Genomic DNA, 19,099 nt, shown 5'->3' on the forward strand with positions numbered 1-19,099 from the left:
CTCTCGCTCATCTGCGAGATATGGGTGAGTCTGTAATTTCTTCTTCACGTAGATGTTGTTTGAAGTATTATAGTGGATTGTGCAGGTTAGGCAGTGCTCCACTCTAGTTTGATACTAATGGTTAGTTTAGTATGCTTATTGCTGAAGTCTGTGCTATTTCCTGTCCTTACTTAAGGGAATAGAACATGGTGTGATTATACACAGCTTTGTAAAATTTGATCAAGTTCCTGCTAAGTTTTTGGCTTGTCCGAACAATTACGTTTTTTTTCCATCCTAGTAGATTTGTTTATACAACAAAATGTATTGTTCCAGTTTCCTCTGGTGCTGTTCACTGTTCATTCTAAGCCAAAACTGTTAGCTTGGTGCCGTGAGCTATTTTAGCCTCTTTGATTTTCTTAGCATTTACTTTCTAAGCAAATACTCTTTGATCCCCAAGATTTTTTTGTAAGAATCCTTTTTTCTGTGATGCTTGGCAGATCATGGGTGTCTCCCTGAATGTTGTGGTTAGAATTGTGACCCAGTATTCCAAGGACATGCAAGGTGACATTCCTGATTAGCTATGAAGTTCCATTTCTATACAGTGTTTATTTTAATCAAAATTCCTTTGTAATTCCATGTGGAAAAGCAAAATAGATTTTGAATTTTTAATGGCTTAACTCTGTCTTATACCTGAAGTTTTCTTGGCAATATAAAAACAATGGCTCATGTGTATTTTGCAGGGAAAAACCTGTGGAAGAAGATGATTTTGTAGCCATAGAAGTAATGGTCAGAAACCGAATAGCAACACTGGTGCTAATTTAACATTTTGTGGAAACTAGTAAGTTCCATAAAGTGTATTATGTGTGAATAATCAGTTGTCAGAGTAAGTTTAAACAAAAGCTGTGATAATTGTTATAGCTTTATGCAAGTTGAGGCAAACTTTGAAACAGTATTGGGCTATAGTTTAGTATTTAGTCTTTGGAAAGAGGCACTTGAAAAAGTTAGTTCAAAAGTGCTTTATGGCAATGCGTATACAGCAGGGGCTAGTTAATTGGCGTGAAGAACATTCATTTTGCTATTTTTTTACTTCCCTCCATCTTAATGGAATATTTTTCTGTCAAAGATGGTAGAAAGAGACTCTCAAAAAAAAAAAATAAAATAAAAATAAAAACCTCTCCAAATGTAGGCATTCCCAGCAGTATGCAGCATTTATTTTTGGCTACAACAGAAGTATGATTAAATTTTGATAACAAGTGCCATTATGGTCAGAAAATTCAGTGTTTTTACTCTTCATGCCTCTCTTTTTTTGGCATCTCTTTTTTTCCCCCCCTCCTCACTAGATTACTGTGTCTCAGGATGGTCAGACACTCAGGATACTTCTGCTGTATGAATTATGCTGTGCGATGTTTTCTCCTGGCATTTGCGCTCTATGGGCAGCAGAAGTTGGTAGTTGTAGAATGAGAGATTGTAGTGAAGCACCATAGACCTGCTGATAGGGCACTGCTGGTGCTACCCACTCCAGATCTCCAAAGATCAGGTCCAGGACAACTGCCCCGTTTCTCTCCCTGGTGGTATTCTTGTTTAAAACCATAATGGAATTTTCATGGCAGGCAGAGACAAAAGGAAGCAAGATGATAATTAGAATGATGTTTTCAAACATGGTCATCACAAAACTTTTTACAAAATACTTCAGTGTGTGTTACTGAATGTTAAAATTTGTAAAAACTCTTGAATTCCATTAAACTTAACTACCTCAGCTGTCCTCCCTTTCCCTGCAGATTTGAAGGGGTGTCTGAGTCCTATGTTGCTTTTGACAACATAAGCAATTCTTGTTTCCACATTCATGAGGAGCTGCTACTTAATTCATTCTTTCAGAGTAACAGCCGTGTTAGTCTGTATCCGCAAAAAGAAGAACAGGAGTACTTGTGGCACCTTAGAGACTAACAAATTTATTAGAGCATAAGCTTTCGTGGACTACAGCCCACTTCTTCGGATGCATATTCATTCTTGTAATGCTTCTGGAACATAGAAATGGCAACAGCATGGGGCTCTGGGAACAGTTTTGCAGAGAGAGGGGAAGCCACAATAGAGTTATGAATATAAACTTTAAGTTTTGTGGAAATATTGTGAAATTTTACAAATTTAACATTTAGTAACAAATATTTACATTTAAAGTGCCACCCACATTTTATGATTGCCTGCATTTTTGACCAGTACAAATACATCTGCAATTTCTAAACTTCTCTAAGTATTGGTCTTGGATAAGTAATTAGGGAGAGATGTTTAGTCCCTGAAAACTTGGGGTAGTTTCAGCTTATTTTGGATGGTTGTGCTTTTTCCATGTAGGCACAGGCTGCAGAACCTAGGAGGCCACCTGGGCCGTGACCTGACCACTTTTAAGCAGTTAGGATTGCTACCTGGCTGTCTGTTTTTTTTACTGCCTTCTCGGTTGTAATGTGCCACTGTTTTCATTTTTATAAGTGAAAAAAACCTCTGGCAAATAGCAACTGTAAGTTGTGGCGTGCTGGTGGCCACACATCAATCCTGTAGCTATGATGCACAGGTCCAATGGCTGGGAGCACTGCTGGTGTGGCACCCAGGTCCCACAATGTGTGCTGGGCCCTTAACAGGCCAAAACTGCAGTGGCGGAGGCTTCTGCTCCTCTCCGCACAGGGGACTGGAAAACAGGGTGGACGGACTCACGGCTTGCCAGCGGGGAAGGGTAGGGAGTCAGGAATTGGGTGTAGAAGGCAGGGGCTTTCTCAAGGGTTGGGGCTCCTGGGAGGGGGTGAGCCATGGCCCCTCCTGACTTTAAATGGCACTCCACAACCCCTGCATGGAGGTGGCTGTTTTCCTGCAAACAAGCTAGAGAGTAGGAGGTAAACTGTAATGGACAGACATTCACTGCCAATAATTTCAGTTCAAAATAATCGGTTTTGAAAACTATTTGACTTAAAAAAACTGTTTGAAATGGATAATCTATGTTAAGGCCTTAACTTATAATAGTTACTAAAATAACAAATAAAATACAAAAAATATTTAAGCAGTATGTGTTATGCTGCAAAATTTTAAAGAAAGTCAAGCTACTAGTGATTGGTGGAAGTGACTGGTTAAGTGCTTGGACCCAGAGTGTGTTGAAGTGCTTTTGGTGGCAGCAGTCTTTCTGCACCTGCACCTGCAGAAGAGCCTATCTTCTTCATTTCAGTTGATAAAACAGAAACACTTATTTTCCTTCCTCCAATCTATGAATGAAGCGAGACGTAAAAGGATGAGATCTACTATTCTAAGATCTTGAAGGATATAGGGACCAGAAATAATCAATTCAATTCACTGTTAGGGATACTTTCTTTGTTTAATAAATTATTTAGTTTTAAATGCATAACATGTTTGGCTAAGAAAAAGTTTATCAGCAAGTTTTATTTAATCCATAAAAACATTATAAAAACGCTGGTTTTGTGCATTTTAAGGAAATTAACTTATGGTATGAAAAGCTGTCAAATAGGGATGTGGTTTTAGAATGTACTAATATTTTGTACAGAATATATTAGCAGTGTGGGAGAACTTATGTACAAAGGGAATGGACTGATACGTGGGGTACTACCATGGTCATAAAAAGGGTTTTTGGGGACAAGAGTATCAATTTTGAAAGAATGAAGGAGAAATAGAGGGTGGGGGAGAGAATGGAGAAATTGAGAGAAGAAATAAGGAAACAAAAATGGGGTTTTTATATTAACTTATTTACATTTTGTATGGCTACTAAATAACTTATTTTTGAAAATGAGATGCCTCAGGTTCAGTGGTCTTGAGCTCTATCAATAGATTGAAGTAAGGCACTGCTACAGGCAAGTTTAAAACTCAAGCAATTGTTTAGTTTTGTAGTGGATGACTCCTGAAACCCGTCTTCTGACAAGGGCACTGACAAGGGCACTAGTCCAGGGATTGAGCAGTGTTTCCAGCAGCTGGGAGGTAGAGCAAGTATGGATTTCTGCCTGGAATCCTGGCTTTCCCTATGTCTCTGGTGCTGGAAACCATTCCTAGTGAACACTTCTATGCATCTAGCTTCTCAAGTACCTGTTCGGAACCTAGGAACTGACAAGAGAAAATGGGTCAATCCAATGTATGTCCTCAGGGGCCGAAGAGGGAACCTGAAGGGAGACTGATGGAACAGGTGGAGGTATTTTCTTGGGCTTACAGGAAGGTCATGGAGCTGGGAGAAAGGGGAATCAGCCACTTAGAGGGGATTGGTCAGCTGTTAGAGTGGATGTGGTATGATGAAAAGCTGAATTAATATTCCTCAGTAATCTAAGTAAGGATACTGTGATGGGACCACTGACCTCTCATGAACACACCTTGTCAGTTGGGTGCGAACCTGCACACACACTCTCTGCTCCCCTTGTTGGCTGTTAACCTTATCACATCGGTCTTCAGTGGCTCAGCCCTATGGCCAAGTCACACAGTCAATATGCGCTAACAAACTTCTTCCGGGGTAAAAAGTCCAACAGGGCCTGTCCCCTTGTCCTTGTCCTTGTTAATGTCTTTAGTCCTGTCTCTGAGCTCGGTTCTTAGACCCTTCTGGGCTAGCTTTAAGTCCAAGCCTGCTCTGGTATAGAGCAGTGTCCCCAGGGCTTTCTCCCTGGAGACTCTTTGCCTTATTGGTTCTAATTGCCCCAGCTCTCCAGCTAGATCACTCTTCCAAGTCCAGTTCCCTTGTCAGGGTAACAAAGTCCACCAAATGGTGGGCACTCTGCAGGATCTTCAGCTCTGTCCCATAGCCCTTTACATTCCAGCCCCAAACTTGTCCCCTTCTCGGGGCTTTGAACACTCTGCCAGGAGGGGGGACTCTGGTCTGCCCCTACTCCAGGTCCCAACATAGGGATCCTACAAACAGCAGCCACATGTTGATGCATTTAATAGTTGCTGCTGCTAATCCTGGGCTGCTTCTCATGTAGCCCCTTCTTCTTCAGCCTAACCTCAGGACTGAAGTTCTCAACTCCTCTTCTTCCTCATCGAATGCCAATGCCACCAGAACCCATCTTCTGGTTTTCTATTGAGTTCCAGCCAGGAGCACCCTTACTCCTGTGGTCCCAGCCAGGAACTGATCTACTCGCCCCTGCAGCTGCTTTTAACTGAGACTGCTATGCTCTGATTGGCTGCTTCCCTGCAATCTTTCAACGCAGACCTGGAGGACCGATATTCACAGCTCCTTTTCTGGAGTGGGTATGGTAGGACTTGTACTATCGATGCTAACCTCTTTTGTATGTAATACATTCAGAGAGTACCACTAACTCTCTGAAACGTTCTACACTACACAGTACTGTCATGTAGACTAACTTTTGCCTCACTTCTCTCATTGCTGTTTTTCTTACTTAAAAGGAAAGACACTTGTGTATTCTATATAATAGCTGCAATTTTCTATTCCAAGTGGCTACAGTAGAAGTGTTCTTCAATCTGTGTTCAGTCTTTCCTTTTCTTACTGTCCCACTAACAGGAGTTCTTGTGGTAACATCTGGATATGAGAGTATATATGTGTAAACCACTAAAAGGAAACTTGTATACTAGGAAGACTATTAAGAAGTCAGTATTTTTGGAAAAGTGTTTCCTTTCTTCGTAGTTCTTCGGGTTCTTTTTGAGCTTTAGTTTCCTGCATTGCAGTGTAACATGCTGCTGCTGCTTTCTTTGGGAGAGAGTATGGCTTTTGTTCTAGGCTGCTTTACTCATCTGTGTTTGTCCTCTATTCTAATCTCTCCCTTGTTATCTATTTTTTGTTGACTTCCATTTACCTTCATGATCTGTGTAATTTGACAGTGTTCAGGTGAGCAGTTGTAGTGATGTGTCAGTGACTTCCCTTGGCAAATTATTTAAAATGACCCTCATTGTTTGAAAACTATAGTCATTTTGCTCAACACAGCAATTTAAATATTCAAAATGTAAATAGCATATCAATAGGAATAAACTATGGGGGAGAGGGAATATAGATTAGAAGTACTGTATAGCATCTTTTATTTGAGAATTGCTGTTTTACAAACATGATTAAGCCGTATAATGTATAGTTTTGGGTTTCCAATTAGTGGTGGTCATCTTGCAGACAAGTGATATTTATTTGATACTGGCCATTAATATTCTCCATCTTTTTCCTACTTTTAGCTATTGGTTGGGGTGTGTGTGTGGGGGGGGGGGGTAGGGAGGGAAGGGACACTGCATACGAGAGTGGGAAAAGTCTACAGTAAAGAAACCTTGTGAGCATGTTGTGCCCTGCCCTGGCTTCTGAAAGTTCCTAAAAGTCTTGGCATGGCACTTGGGGAGTAAAGAGGTATGTTGACAACTAAGGCTCTGATCAGGGCTGTCCTTAGGCATACGCAGCTGCTTGGAGCTCCAAATTGCCCCAAATTTCATGGTGCCCTAGGCAGCTGTGTGCTGCATACATGGCAGCACCAGACCCGGCGACCAGCCCTATCCCTTCGGCCGGCCCCCCCACGGGCTGTGCCCATTGCAAGGGGCAGGGCTGTCCCTAGGGGGTTTGAGGCCCCGGACAACTCCCTCTGCCCTGCCTCTTACCCTTCCCCCTGTTCCACCCCTGCCTCGCCCCCATTCCACCTTTTCCCCCAGCGACCTCGTGCTCACCGGCAATGGCAGGAAGTGGAGCCACGTGGCCCCAGCCCGCTCCACTCCACCAGCTCCCAGGGAGTGCGGGGAGGTTGGGGAAAGACGCCTCCCACACTCGCCTGCGGCGGGAAGTGGAGCGCTGCGTCTGGGAGCTGGCGGAGTAGAGCAGGGCTGGGGCTGGGCTGCTCTGCTTCCGCCACAGCTGGTGAGTGTGGGGTGGAGGATCCCTTCCCCCAAATCCCCTCCCCCGAGCGACTCGGCTGGGGCCGGGGCAAGGGAAGCGGAGCGGGCTGCTCCTGGCCCCCCGCTAATCCCCCGGGTCACTCTGGGCCTGCAGAACCCCCAAAGGTGGCACCCCCCCCAGCTCCTGCCTCCCAGACCTTGGTGGGGGGGGGGAGGCGGCCTGGGACCCCACACAGACCCCTTCTCCCCCGCAGGGGGGCTGCGTAGGGCAACCAGATGGCTAGGGGTGGCCCTGGCTCTGATCCTGCAATAAACTCCTTGCCGTGGACCCTTACGTTCATGTTGAATCATACTTACTCCCATGGGAATAAAGGTCTGCCTGCACAGATCTGTGCAATTTTGGGGCCCATCTGTTGATACCTTATAGTGTTAAGAGACTGAAGTGTCCTCCTTCCTCTTTTTATACCAGTTTAACATTCCATATACCTTGATTATATTTAAATCAAATATTTTAATTGAAAAGAATAAATTTTCTAATTGTTGAATTAATATTGGAGTAATTTTTGAATTTGTTAGTTATATTGGGCTTTTGTGAACACTGTCATAATACAAGGGCAGTATTACTTTTTTTTTGGTTTCCAGTTAGAACTTTGTTTAAATTTTCCTTGAGGGTGAGAAGTTTTTTTTTTTTTTTTAATTTTAAATTGTCAAACTTTTGAACTGAGCAAAGTGGTTTGATTTTTTTTTTTTTGTACCTTTAAATTATTGCAGATAAAGGACTAGTGAAAAAAATGAGAGAAACAAGGTTGGTGAGGTAATATCCTTTATTGGACCAACTTCTGTTGGTGAAAAAGACAAGCTTTCGAGCTCCACAGAGCTCTTCTTCAGGTCTTCAGAACAAAAGCTTTCCCTTTTCTGGGAAAAGGTAGGGCAAATGGGAGCCCAGGCTCTCACCTTACCACAGTTGACCCTCTCATAGTAATTACATTCATAGACCCCCTTCATTGGAGGACTGTTCAAGAAGGTGATACATATGTAACTCCACTGAACACCTGAGGGACAATTGCCCTAAGCAAAGGGAAAGTAAGCCTACACACTGTGCAGTTCAGGTTAATGTGGTTGTCACAAAAACAGAACTCCCCTCTCCCAAGATGTCTGGAGAGATCCTGATGAATTTTGATCCATTGAAGGTTGTTACGGAATTTATTAAAAATTGCCACGGTGAATGACAAGGAATACTAAGGTTGGAGAGATGCTGTAGCCCACATTTCTCTGGTCTGAGAAGGCATGGTAAGGAAATCTGACATGCTCACTAGGGGAAGTGTTGAACTACCGGCACTTGGAAAATTTAAAACCGCATTGTGCCTTGGCTAAAGTTCCCTTGGCGTGGGAAGATCTAAAAGGCATCTTAAAAGTTGCTGTGTTGGATTTCATTCCAGCAGGAATGCTTGTGGGTAATGATTTATTGACTATGTCCAAAGTAGTTAATATATTAACTTGCAGCAAAAAGGACTATTACTTTGTGGTCCCATAAGGGAGTTGTGAAGACAGAGGAACAGCTGAAGGGGAAGGGTTATGTCCAGCCCTGGTTTAGTGGAGGAAGGTAGTGGGCCTCCAGGAATTAAGAAGGGAGGAGCCAATCCCAGTGGTTGGGGCAGCCATCAGCGGTAGCAGCAGGCAAGCATTTGCAATGGAATAAAGAGCAGACACAACCCTAGAGAGCCTAAGGGGTTGCATTCTCAGGGAAATCCTGGATAGGGGAAACAGGGTAAGTTGTGGGTGTGGTTTTTTTGTTTGTTTGTTTTTTCTTTTTAGGAGGAAAGATTGTATAGGAAAGTTCCTATATAAGAAAAATAGAAGTTCTGGGAAACCTTACAAGCAGTTGATTGTGCCTGCTAAATACTGTGGGGAGTTAATACTTTTAGCCCCCAGGGCTGTCCTTGTGATGGTCACTCGGGGTCACAGAGGACATACAAGCAATTAAAAGGGAGTGAGAGGTCTATAGAAAAGTTACAGGCACCTAGATCCCACAGTGGTGAACCTGGTATAAATTCCTAGTAGCCCATTTCTCCTATGAAGGGTCTGTAACCAGACATAGGCTGAGTTTCTCTTTCTGTTACATTTTTATTAATATTTCCTGTCATGATTTTATTTGATTGTGCATCCTTTCTGATAAAACAGTTATCCTCCTTTCCCTTTTGAACTGGATTAGGTCAAATAACTTAAATTTCATCCCAACATGATTTCTGTGCCCTTTTTTTGTTCTCCCATCTCTAATAGCTTTCTTCATTCTAGATTTAAGATGATAGTACTCTTAAAGGCAGCAAGTGTTAAACTGATTATCTGTAGAAGCGGTTTAGCATTTGTCTGTCTTTGCAGGACAGATTTGTTTCCCAGACCTCAGTCGGTGAATAGTGCAAGTTAAAGCTCAGCTCTAAGCAAGACGGATTCCTTGTGCTAATAAATATCATAGACACATAGGGTTACCATACGTCCTTTTTTTCCCGGACATGTCCGGCTTTTCGGCAGTCAAACCCCCGTCCGGGGGGGAATTGCCAAAAAGCCGAACATGTCCGGGAAAATGGCGGCTCTGCTCCTCCCCGACTCTTCGGCTCTGTTTAAGAGCCGGGCTGCCCGAGAGCTACCGGCTTCGGGCAGCCCCCGTGCCTCCGGACCCTGCGCCCCCAGCCGGGCACTTCCCCTCCCGGGCTCCGGCGGCGCAGGGTCCGGAGGCACGGGGGCTGCCCGAAGCCGGTAGCGCTGGGGCAGCCCGGCTCTTAGGCTCTGTTTAAGAGGAGCAGAGCCTCCAGCCGCGGGGGCTCTGCTCCTCTTCGGCTCTGTGTAACTTATACAGTGTAAGTTATGCAGAGCCGCCGGAGCCCGGGAGGGGAAGTGCCCGGCTGGGGGTGCAGGGTCTGGAGGCAAGGGGGCTGCCCGAAGCCCAAGCGCTACCGGCTTCACGGTTTGCTGGGCAGCCTCCAGATCCTGCGCCCCCGGCTGGACGCTTCCCCTCCCGGGCTCCAGCTGCGCTGGGGAAGCGCCGGCTGGGGGCGCAGGGTCTGGGGGCTGCCCGGGAAACCATGAAGCTGGTAGCACTGGGGCAGCCCTTTCTCCCTGGCTGGGAGTGGGAGGAAGGAGGGGGCGGAGTTAGGGTGGGGAAGGGGCGGAGTTGGGGCTGGGGCGGGGCTGGGGAAATGGGCGGGGCCAGGGCCCGTGGAGGGTCCTCTTTTTTTTATTTATGAGATATGGTAACCCTATAGACACAGGTAGATCCATTTCAAAAACTATTTTATGGGTTCGGGAGCAAAGTGGACTTTATATGAGTCAATTTACATTTAATAGCATATTTCTTTTAATATTCATTTGGATAACTGTCTCTGCTATGATTTAGCTAGGTGTTTATTAATACATATTCACAAAAATAAATAGTAACAGCCCTAGAATGTCTAAAGGGATAGTGTGCCTTGAAGTTTATGGATCTTCAAACTCACTTTCATGACACTTTCAAACTCACTTTTAATACACATTGCCAGTTGGTTTAAGGAGCTATTATAATATGTCAGTACATATGAAGAACAGTATTGCAGTCACTGACAAAGTACATTAAGCCATTAAGTTTAAATAGCATTTATATTTTTTATTGTCACAGGCAAACCGATACAAAGAACACAATAAGTAACATTTATAGAACATAGAAGTACTACATTGTGGGAGGGATAGCTCAGTGATTTGAGCATTGGTCTGCTAAACCCTGGGTTGTGAGTTCAGTCCTTGAGGGGGCCACTTAGGGATCTGGGGCAAAATCAGTACTTGGTTCTGCTAGTGAAGGCAGGGGGCTGGACTTGATGACCTTTCAGGGTCCCTTCCCGTTCTATGAGATAGGTATATCTCCATATATGATAATTATATTACATTTTTTTTAGCAAAAGTGTGTTTTAACATTTGTGCTCTACAAATAATGCTTAACTTTCAAAATTGACTTCCATTTTTGGAACAGCGGCAGGAACTCAGATTCTGTTTGTCCAATTCTGGGTTAATTTGGTTGCTCATAAAGGTGATGAGGATAACCAATGAGTAGGATCAAGCTTTGTGTGCAGAGATCTCATATAAGCTTCCCAATACAGTTCTGCCAGTGAAATGTAATCTGGATTTACAGCGTTCTGCTAAATTGATCATGGGCTTTTCTGGTGCATGGGACCAGTGATCTTGATGAACTTTTTCAAATTCTCTGGAGGCTTTGTGATGTTGACTGATACCTGCTGAGGAATAGAAAGACATCAGACTTCTTCACCTGCAATAGTTTCATGCATTAAAGTTGGATTTTTGGAAATGAATTGATGTACTAACCCTTTAAAATTTGACCCCAGCATTTGAATTTATTTGGAGTTTAATTAGCATTTATTGAAAAATGTAGCAAATTGATATAATCAACAAAGTAAACTGAGTTGCATTTATTAATTGAGCCCTAAACCACCTGGAGAAATCTTAAGTATATAATCTTACTTGCTGTTTGATCAGAATTTAATTTCAATTTTGGGGAGCTGATAAATGCATAATATAATCCAGACTTTTCATTAACCTAATTAAATGAAACTTCTTTTTTTCAGATCTGTTTTCTCCTATTTGCTGTTCTCTACATAGTTTCCTATTTCGTAATCACAAGATACAAAAGGAAAGCAGGTAAGTAGTTTTAAATATTCAAATTTTGATGTTTATTTCCATTTAAAAAATGAGTGGGTATAACTTTTTTTTCCGAAAGAGCATTGCTGTAGAGAAGTGATGCCCAGTCTTGTCACCTCGCTGACCAAATATATTATTTTTAAATGTCACTTGACCAAATTTGGGAGGGGAGAGAAGGGATAGTTCAAAGCTGTCACCTTCTCCTCCTGCCTTCAGCTCCCTTCTGCTTTCTTCTCACCTGAGTTCTTATGAATCTGAATTGGAAGCCTACAAGCAGCCCCCAGCTTGGGTTCCTAACACTACATTTTGAACTTTAAGATGCTCAACTGCATTTTCACGTGTAGCCTGATCTATAGATTATGAATAAAAATCCCCAGTTATCACTTTAAGGCCAAATAGGTTCTTGTCCCAAGATCAGTCCCATATTATTAAAATTATTATATAGTTAGGAACCCCGATGTGCACAGGTGCAACACTCAAACTATAGGAACTCTTCTATATTTACAAACAAATAATTTATAATACATTTAGCAAAGTCACACACGTTCTAACTCAGTAAACTAGATAGAGATAATACAAAAGTACATCTGAACAGCCATACTCACACCATCCCTTGCAGAACAACCTAAAATGTTAATCATCTTCCTCATCATTGTCACCTTCCTCATCTTCATCAGTGGCCATCATCCTGGCCCCTCCCAAGGGCTACATCTCTCCCTGTCCTACTGCTCTGGGATGCCACTTTTATAATATGTTACACTGATGTTACCATATCTAATGCCTATTCAGTAGGGCTTTCTCCCCGCTTCCTTATTTGTATTTCCTCCCCTTACCAATGTTAAGGTGTCCTTCTTCTATAGGTTAGTGTATTTATGATTTCACCCCATTATCTTATACATCAATTCATTGCTATGATACTCTTGCGGTCAGATGTTCCATCCAAAACCTCCCAGAAACTGAGGTTAGTTCATGTTGATGTCATTATGGACAGATGTCATTATGGACAGAATTCCCCCTTACATTCTACTTCCAGTTCCCCAAAACTTATGGTTTACCTAAATTTATCTATGCCAAAGTTCATAGGCCTCAAGCCTCATCCTAACTGCTGATGCCATTGTCTTACACGATACAAGTCTGTAGATTCCTTGAAGAGGGGTGCTGATGTCAGGGTGTCCCCCTCTCCCTGCTCCTGTACCCCATCTCCACAGAGCGGGATCGGGGACACGACAGGGCTCAGGATGGAGGGAGCAGCTCATGAGGTTGAAACATCCTATTCACTACTTCCCCTATCTCAAAGGCAGTTGAGAAAACTATCCCTCAGGATGGTGCCAGCTACATGCACGCCTCTCTTAACAGTTGAGGTAGCCAGGGCAAGAGGGCAAACATGGCCAATTACTTAGCACTGCTCTACAGCCCTGAATTTTCTTGTTAGGATTCATTCAGAAGAAGGGTTTACTAGTCTGTGACTGCTGCACTTTGTATCATGGATACCAGGCTTGGCCAAAGGGCAGCTTGAGTATTGGAAGATGGCTTCCACTCTGGCTGAATCTCTTCACTAGGATCCCTGTAGATCTCTTTCAGTTTCAAGTCTTTACAGTGTAGTAATTTCTTTCCTTTACTGTTTTTACAAGCTACTGTATCTCTCTAAGTGGGTGTTGTGAAAGCACAAAAAGGCTGATAGGCTTGCCCTCCTTTTCTGCCTAATTTAGTCAGCCAGAGACCACTATCTAGTGCTCCTCTGAGTTGATTGTGTCTGTGTACTTGCAATACCGCTTTTAAGGACAGTAACAACATACTGACTGGATTCATGTAGCTGAGCAAACAAATGACTATTCCATGTGCTGCAAAAGCATAAAATAGATCCCTACAACTTCCTGCAAATTTTTCCTTCATGTGTCCTTTTAAAAAATCCTTTCATTTAAGAGATGCTGCATAGGAAACAGTTTGCAGACAGTTGTTTTAGGTCAGTTTTTTTGTTGAAATTTAAGAATATGCTATACAGTTCTAAATACTTAATTGTTTATTAATTTACATGCAAGTAGAAGTCAACTTTAGCATTTCTGCCATTACACAAAGGACTCTTTAACTCAAAACACTTTCCTGCAACAATCAAAAGAACCTACCAAATGTCCACAAGCTGAATTATTTTTATATTAATTCCATAGGAAGATATACATTTATAGAAAATTAAAGTTGCCTGAATAAGCAATCAAAATTGGAAACTCCAGTCATGATTTCACAGTGGTACCAATGAGCTGTTTGATAATTGTAATAGTTTCATCTCAGACAGAAGAACTCAGTTTTTTCCTTTATTAACTTGCTTGCCACTTCTACCACAAGCTGTTGAGGATTGGGCCATGGCTTTCTTTTAAGCATAAATAACTGTTTGTTTAATTTTGGGAGACCAGGTCCTGATGTAATGATTGCCCTGGCAAGAGCACAGAGGCTATACCTGCTACTTGCATGGAATTCTTTTGTAGCAGTGTGAAGCAAGCCTGTTACTAGACACATCCAAATTTGGAAATGTATTCAGGTCTGCTGTGGACCGGTTTTGTGCATTCTTTTGCCTGGAAAATAACTGACAATGCAGGATGGGCAACATGGAAAACTTGAAGGGGATAGGAAAAAAACTAACTTGAAAGTGGAATTTCAGTTCTGGAGGCCACATCATAAAAAGGGAGCTCTGGCTGTGGCTGTCCATAAGCTTATAGAGGAGAACAAGAAAGAAGTAAAGATTCCAAGCTGGGTGGTAGCCCTTCATAAATAGGAGGAATACCTAAGGCAAAAGAGAAGGAAAATTCCCTAAAATGCCAGAAGAGAAACCCAGAGGCTCATGGAGGAATTAAGACTAGGTGAGAGGTGATGGTATCACTTCTGGTTGTCAAGGACAGGTTATTACTATTGTTCTGATGTATTTTTCTTTGTTGTATGTGTGTGTGTGTGTACTGTTTTTCACTGCATATAAAATTCACAACTATTCTTCCAGTACTGGGTGTTTCTTGTATATCTTTAGCCTGTATTCTTATGATGTATTCAAACCCATTTTTCCCTCAACTTGTTTGAAGGCTGTTTGTAATTTTAAGGAAGAGTAGTGATGTAGAAAGGAATTTCCTGCCATGACTATCCTCCAAATGCACTAATCTAATCTTAGAGGCCATCAAAGAGGTAACCCTTTGGGCTTGTCTATACCATGCAGCTTTTAGCGACAAGTCAGTGTGTATAAACACTCTTTGTCGGCATTTTTGCCGACTAAATACTTCCAGCCATACGAGTGGCGTTAGCTTTGTCGGCAGGAGAGTGCTCCTGCTGTCAAAGCCGTGTTCATGCTGCCACTTGGGTCTGCAAAACTTTTTTCCTTCGCGGGGGGGCTTTTTTAAGTACCCGTGAAAGACAAAAGTTTTGTTGACAACTTCACAGTGTAGACATACCTTTAGTCCTGAGCAAAATAATGCTCTTTAATTGTCTTGATTGAAGAGATTAAGAAACCAGCAAAGGCACTGTAAAGGTAGAGGGAAAGCAGCATTAATTTTTATTAAGAAAAATATTCTTGCAAGAAAACTAATGGAAATGGGTAACATTAATTTACAAAATGGATGTCTACTACAGAATACAAAAATAATGGTTTTGGATTTAGTAATACAAAATTTTTGATCTGACCTATAGTTTTTCTATTTTAGTAACTTATTTTCATCTTTTCTTTATATAGGTAGCTGTATAAACTAAATCTGCTATAAATTATTTTTCAGATGAGCAGGAGGATGAAGATGCCATTGTCAACAGAATTTCGTATGTACATTTCTTAGTTCCTTGATACAGTTAAATTTGCCATAATGTAAAGTGTAAATAGGCAAAATTGTCTGCATAGTGTTTACTGCACATATGCAGAAAAACACTAGTTTTTTTTTTTTAAACAGTTATTTTAGAGCATTGCCTTATGTGGGGGAAAACCTCTGCTTCTAGGAGCACCCATTTAGTTTTTCACCTGTAGTTTAGAACATAGGTCGTAATGGACGCATGCAGAATGGCAGGCTGAGGCAGGTTATGAACACAATTATCTAATTCGCCATTTGCATAAACTCTTTATTCACTTTCCTTATTAGTTTTAGGCCATGTCTACACTACCGAGTTAAGTCAATGTAAGTTATGTTGACTGTCATAAGTCACTAATAACATCGGTTGAGCATGTCCACACAACGCTCTTTGTCGGCTGAGCTCATCCACAGTCATTGTTCTTGCATTGACAGAGAGAGTGTTGCATTGTGGATAGCTATCCCACTGTGCAACTTGACACCCTGTGTCCACCTCTGCTGCTGGGAGTTCTGGAAACAGGTCGTGGTGCATCATGGGGACATGATGTACACCTCTACCCCGATATAACGCTGCCCTCAGGAGCCAAAAAATTTTACTGTGTTATAGGTGAAATCGCATTATATTGAACTTGCTTTGATTCGCCGGAGTGCGCAGCCCCGCTCCCCCGGAGCGCTGCTTTACCGCTTTATATCCGAATTCATGTTATATCGGTTCACGTTATATCGGGGTAGAGGTGTAGTTCTTTCAATCCCATCATTCTGTGGGCTTCCTACTTCGTTTCGTACAGTTTTTCAACAGCTCTTGTAAACTGTGCACTCGCCATCTCTGCCTGACAGCATGGATCCTGAGCTGCTGATCATTCTGGTGATGCGTATTATGAACACTACATGGCTGGTCCTGCAGTATTTCATGAACTGTGAAACAGAATGAATCGGGACATGCCTGCCCTGCTTTCTGCCATGGAAACAAATAATTGAAGATTGCTGCTGCCATTCACGGAACAGCTTGCCATGGTGGTACTGGGCTCGGAAAACAAGCACTGAGTGGTGGGATTGCATAGTGATGCGTGTATGGGATGATGAGCAGTGGCTGCAGAACTTTTGGATGCGCAAAATCACCTTCCTTGAACAGTATGCAGAGCTTGCCCCAGCTCTGCGGCGCAAGGACACTAGAATGAGAGCTGCCCTCACTGTGGAAAAGTGAGTGGCGATCACTGTGTGGAAGCTGGCAACTCCAGATTGCTACTGGTCAGTCATGAATCACTCTGGAGTTCAAATGTCTACTGTGGGGGTGTGCGGTGATGCAAGTGTGCAGGGCCAATAATCACCTCCTGGTACAAAGGACTGTATCTCTTGGTCATGTGCAGGAAATAATTGATGGCTTTGAGACAATGGGATTCCCTAACTGCAGTAAGATGATAAATGGAACGCATATCCCAATTTTGGCCCCCGATCATCTTGTGACGGTGTACATCAGCTGAAAGGGCCACTTCTCCATGGTCTTGCATGCGCTGGTAGAGCACCGGAGCTGTTTCACTGACATAAATGCGGGGTGGTCGGGGAAGGTGCATGATATTTTGGAGCACTGGACTGTATAGAAATCTGAATGCTGGGACTTTCTTTCCAGAGCAGAAGATGCCAATGGGGAAAGTGGAAATATACTCACAGCTGGGTGTAACGACAGCTTTTGTTGGGAAACCAGTCCCTAGGCGTGGAGTGCATGGGGTACTCTGAGGGACCAGGAGCGTGCGAGGAATGCAATGGGAGCGTTTGGGGACGGCATGGACTGGAGTTCTGTAGTGGTTGGAGGGGGAGTTGGGCATGGATGTGCTCAGGTTGCAGGCTCATGAGGAAATTCATTTCTGTCTGGCCCTTCAGGAGCTTTATCATCCGCTCCTGCCCCTGTGTCCTTTCCTGGCTGTCCAGCCTGAGTCTTTCATTGATTGTCTCCCTCCATGCTCCTGTTTCGCTGTGTGCTGCATCTGTTGACTGCAGGACTTCACGAAACATATCCTCCTTACTCCATCTGGGTTGGCACCTTGTCTACATATATTAATGGAGATATCCCATCTCCTAGAACTGGAAGGGACCTTGAAAGGTCATCATGTCCAGCCCCCTGCCTTCACTAGCAGGACCAAGTACTGATTTTGCCCCAAATCCCTAATTGGCCCCCTCAAGGATTGAACTCACAACCCTGGGTTTAGCAGGCCAATGCTCAAACCACTGAGCTATCCCTCCCCCCAGAGGGAGGTCTGACAGAGGTGCTCTACCATTGTGGAGGAGTGGTTCCTGAAGGGCACATCTGCAGAAGCCAAAGAAACAATGAATAGAGACAGTATTATGAGTGCGCTCACAGCCATGAAACACAAAAGTGTTACACACACCTCTTTCTCACTATCCTTTGTCTAGCACACAGGCCAGCACAAGTCCCGAATACGGTGAGTTTTGGAGGAGAGTTGGGTGGGCAAGGGGGATTGGGCAAGAAGGGACAAAGGGTGGTTTGTAAAGGGGGTTACTATAAGTAGTTAGGGAGCCTATTCTGAATATGGTACCCTTTTCCACAGGCTAGGGCAGGCCTGCACAACTCGTAAAGCGGTGAGGGCCATATTACTCCAAAGAAAACAACTGAGGGCCGAAACCCCCCAAGCGCCGCCAACCCCCCCGCCCCCAGCACCGCCCACCCCACGGAAACAACCTCCCCAGCGCTGCCGAACCCCCCTCACCCGCCGCTTGTCTACTCACCCCCCCCTCCGCCCGCGGGTTGCACAGTGAGCCCATCTACTCAACCCCCGCGGGCCACACAATGAGCCCACGCGGGCCGCATGTGGCCCCCGGGCCGCATGTTGTGCAGGCCTGGGCTAGGGTATCTCACTCCTAAGGGTAACCCAGGATGCAAGGGTGCATCTCCTGCATGCATGTGGCTTCAGTCTGACTCTGTATGCTGCTTGCCTGTGTGCTGCTCTGGTTCCTGCAGAAATAATTGTCAGGTGGCTCAGCAAAGTTTCCTACAGCTGGGGGAGAAACAAGGCAGCTCTCCCAAGGAACCTTCAGCAGAGGATTGCAGAATACCTAACAGGAAAGTTTCCTAGAGATCACTATGGAGAATTCCGGGGACATCTCTGTGTACTTTAACAAACTTTTCCACCGTGGCCCCACTGCATAGATGGACAGGATCTGTTGCTAATTTCTGGCCCTTATCCCTCCTGTACCATATAACAAAGTACGTCAGAGCTCAATCTCTCACGGTGCAGTATCAAAGCAAAATGAGCACTTACTGGAGCTCCCCTCTCCTGCATCCTGTGCGCCAGAGTTGGAGTGCTGGGACTGGCTAGACCCCTTCGGAGTGGAAAAGATATCCTGATTCGCTGCACCTCTGGATGACCCTGCCATGTGCTCCACTTCATCCTCCAGCTTCACTTCCTCGTCTGGGTTGAGTCCACTGGATGCTGCTGTCAGTCCCCCTGAACTGTCCATGGGGCTCTTGGTGGTGGAGGTGGGGTCGCCACCAAGGTTGGCGTGCAACTCCTTATAGAAGCAGCATGTCTTCGACACCGCACCTGAACGACGGTTGGCCTCCCTTGCCTTCTGGTACACCTTGGTTTTAGCCCGACACTTCTGTGTGTCCCTCTCGTGCCTCTTTTCATGCATGCCTCTAGCAATCAGCCTGTAGGTATTGAAATTCCTACAGCTGGTGCAAAGCTGCAACTGCACAGCCTCTTCTCCGCATATACACAGCAGATCCAACAGCTCTGGCGTGCTCTAAAAGGGAGAGCGTCTGCTGCAGGAAGCCGGCATGATCAGCTAGGAAGATGCTGTGTAAACTGTGCACGCCAAGCAAATAGGAA

At 44.0% G+C, this 19,099-nt stretch overlaps 1 protein-coding gene across 4 annotated transcripts in view; it reads left to right on the top strand.

Moving 5' to 3' along the window:
* The window catches only part of LMBR1 (limb development membrane protein 1), a 218,787-nt gene that overhangs the window by 13,183 nt on the left and 186,505 nt on the right, over positions 1–19,099 (top strand). For 3 of the 4 annotated variants that reach the window (XM_054021114.1, XM_054021113.1, XM_054021112.1), the window contains exons 2-3: positions 11,373–11,445; positions 15,192–15,231. In XM_054021114.1, coding sequence (XP_053877089.1) covers positions 11,373–11,445; positions 15,192–15,231 — 113 coding nt within the window. Of the gene's footprint in view, positions 1–11,372; positions 11,446–15,191; positions 15,232–19,099 lie in introns of those variants that run through there. The other variant, XM_054021115.1, reaches the window with a different exon arrangement.

The sequence above is a fragment of the Malaclemys terrapin genome, chromosome 2 (assembly GCF_027887155.1).
Source record: "Malaclemys terrapin pileata isolate rMalTer1 chromosome 2, rMalTer1.hap1, whole genome shotgun sequence".
Lineage (NCBI taxonomy): Eukaryota > Metazoa > Chordata > Testudines > Emydidae > Malaclemys > Malaclemys terrapin.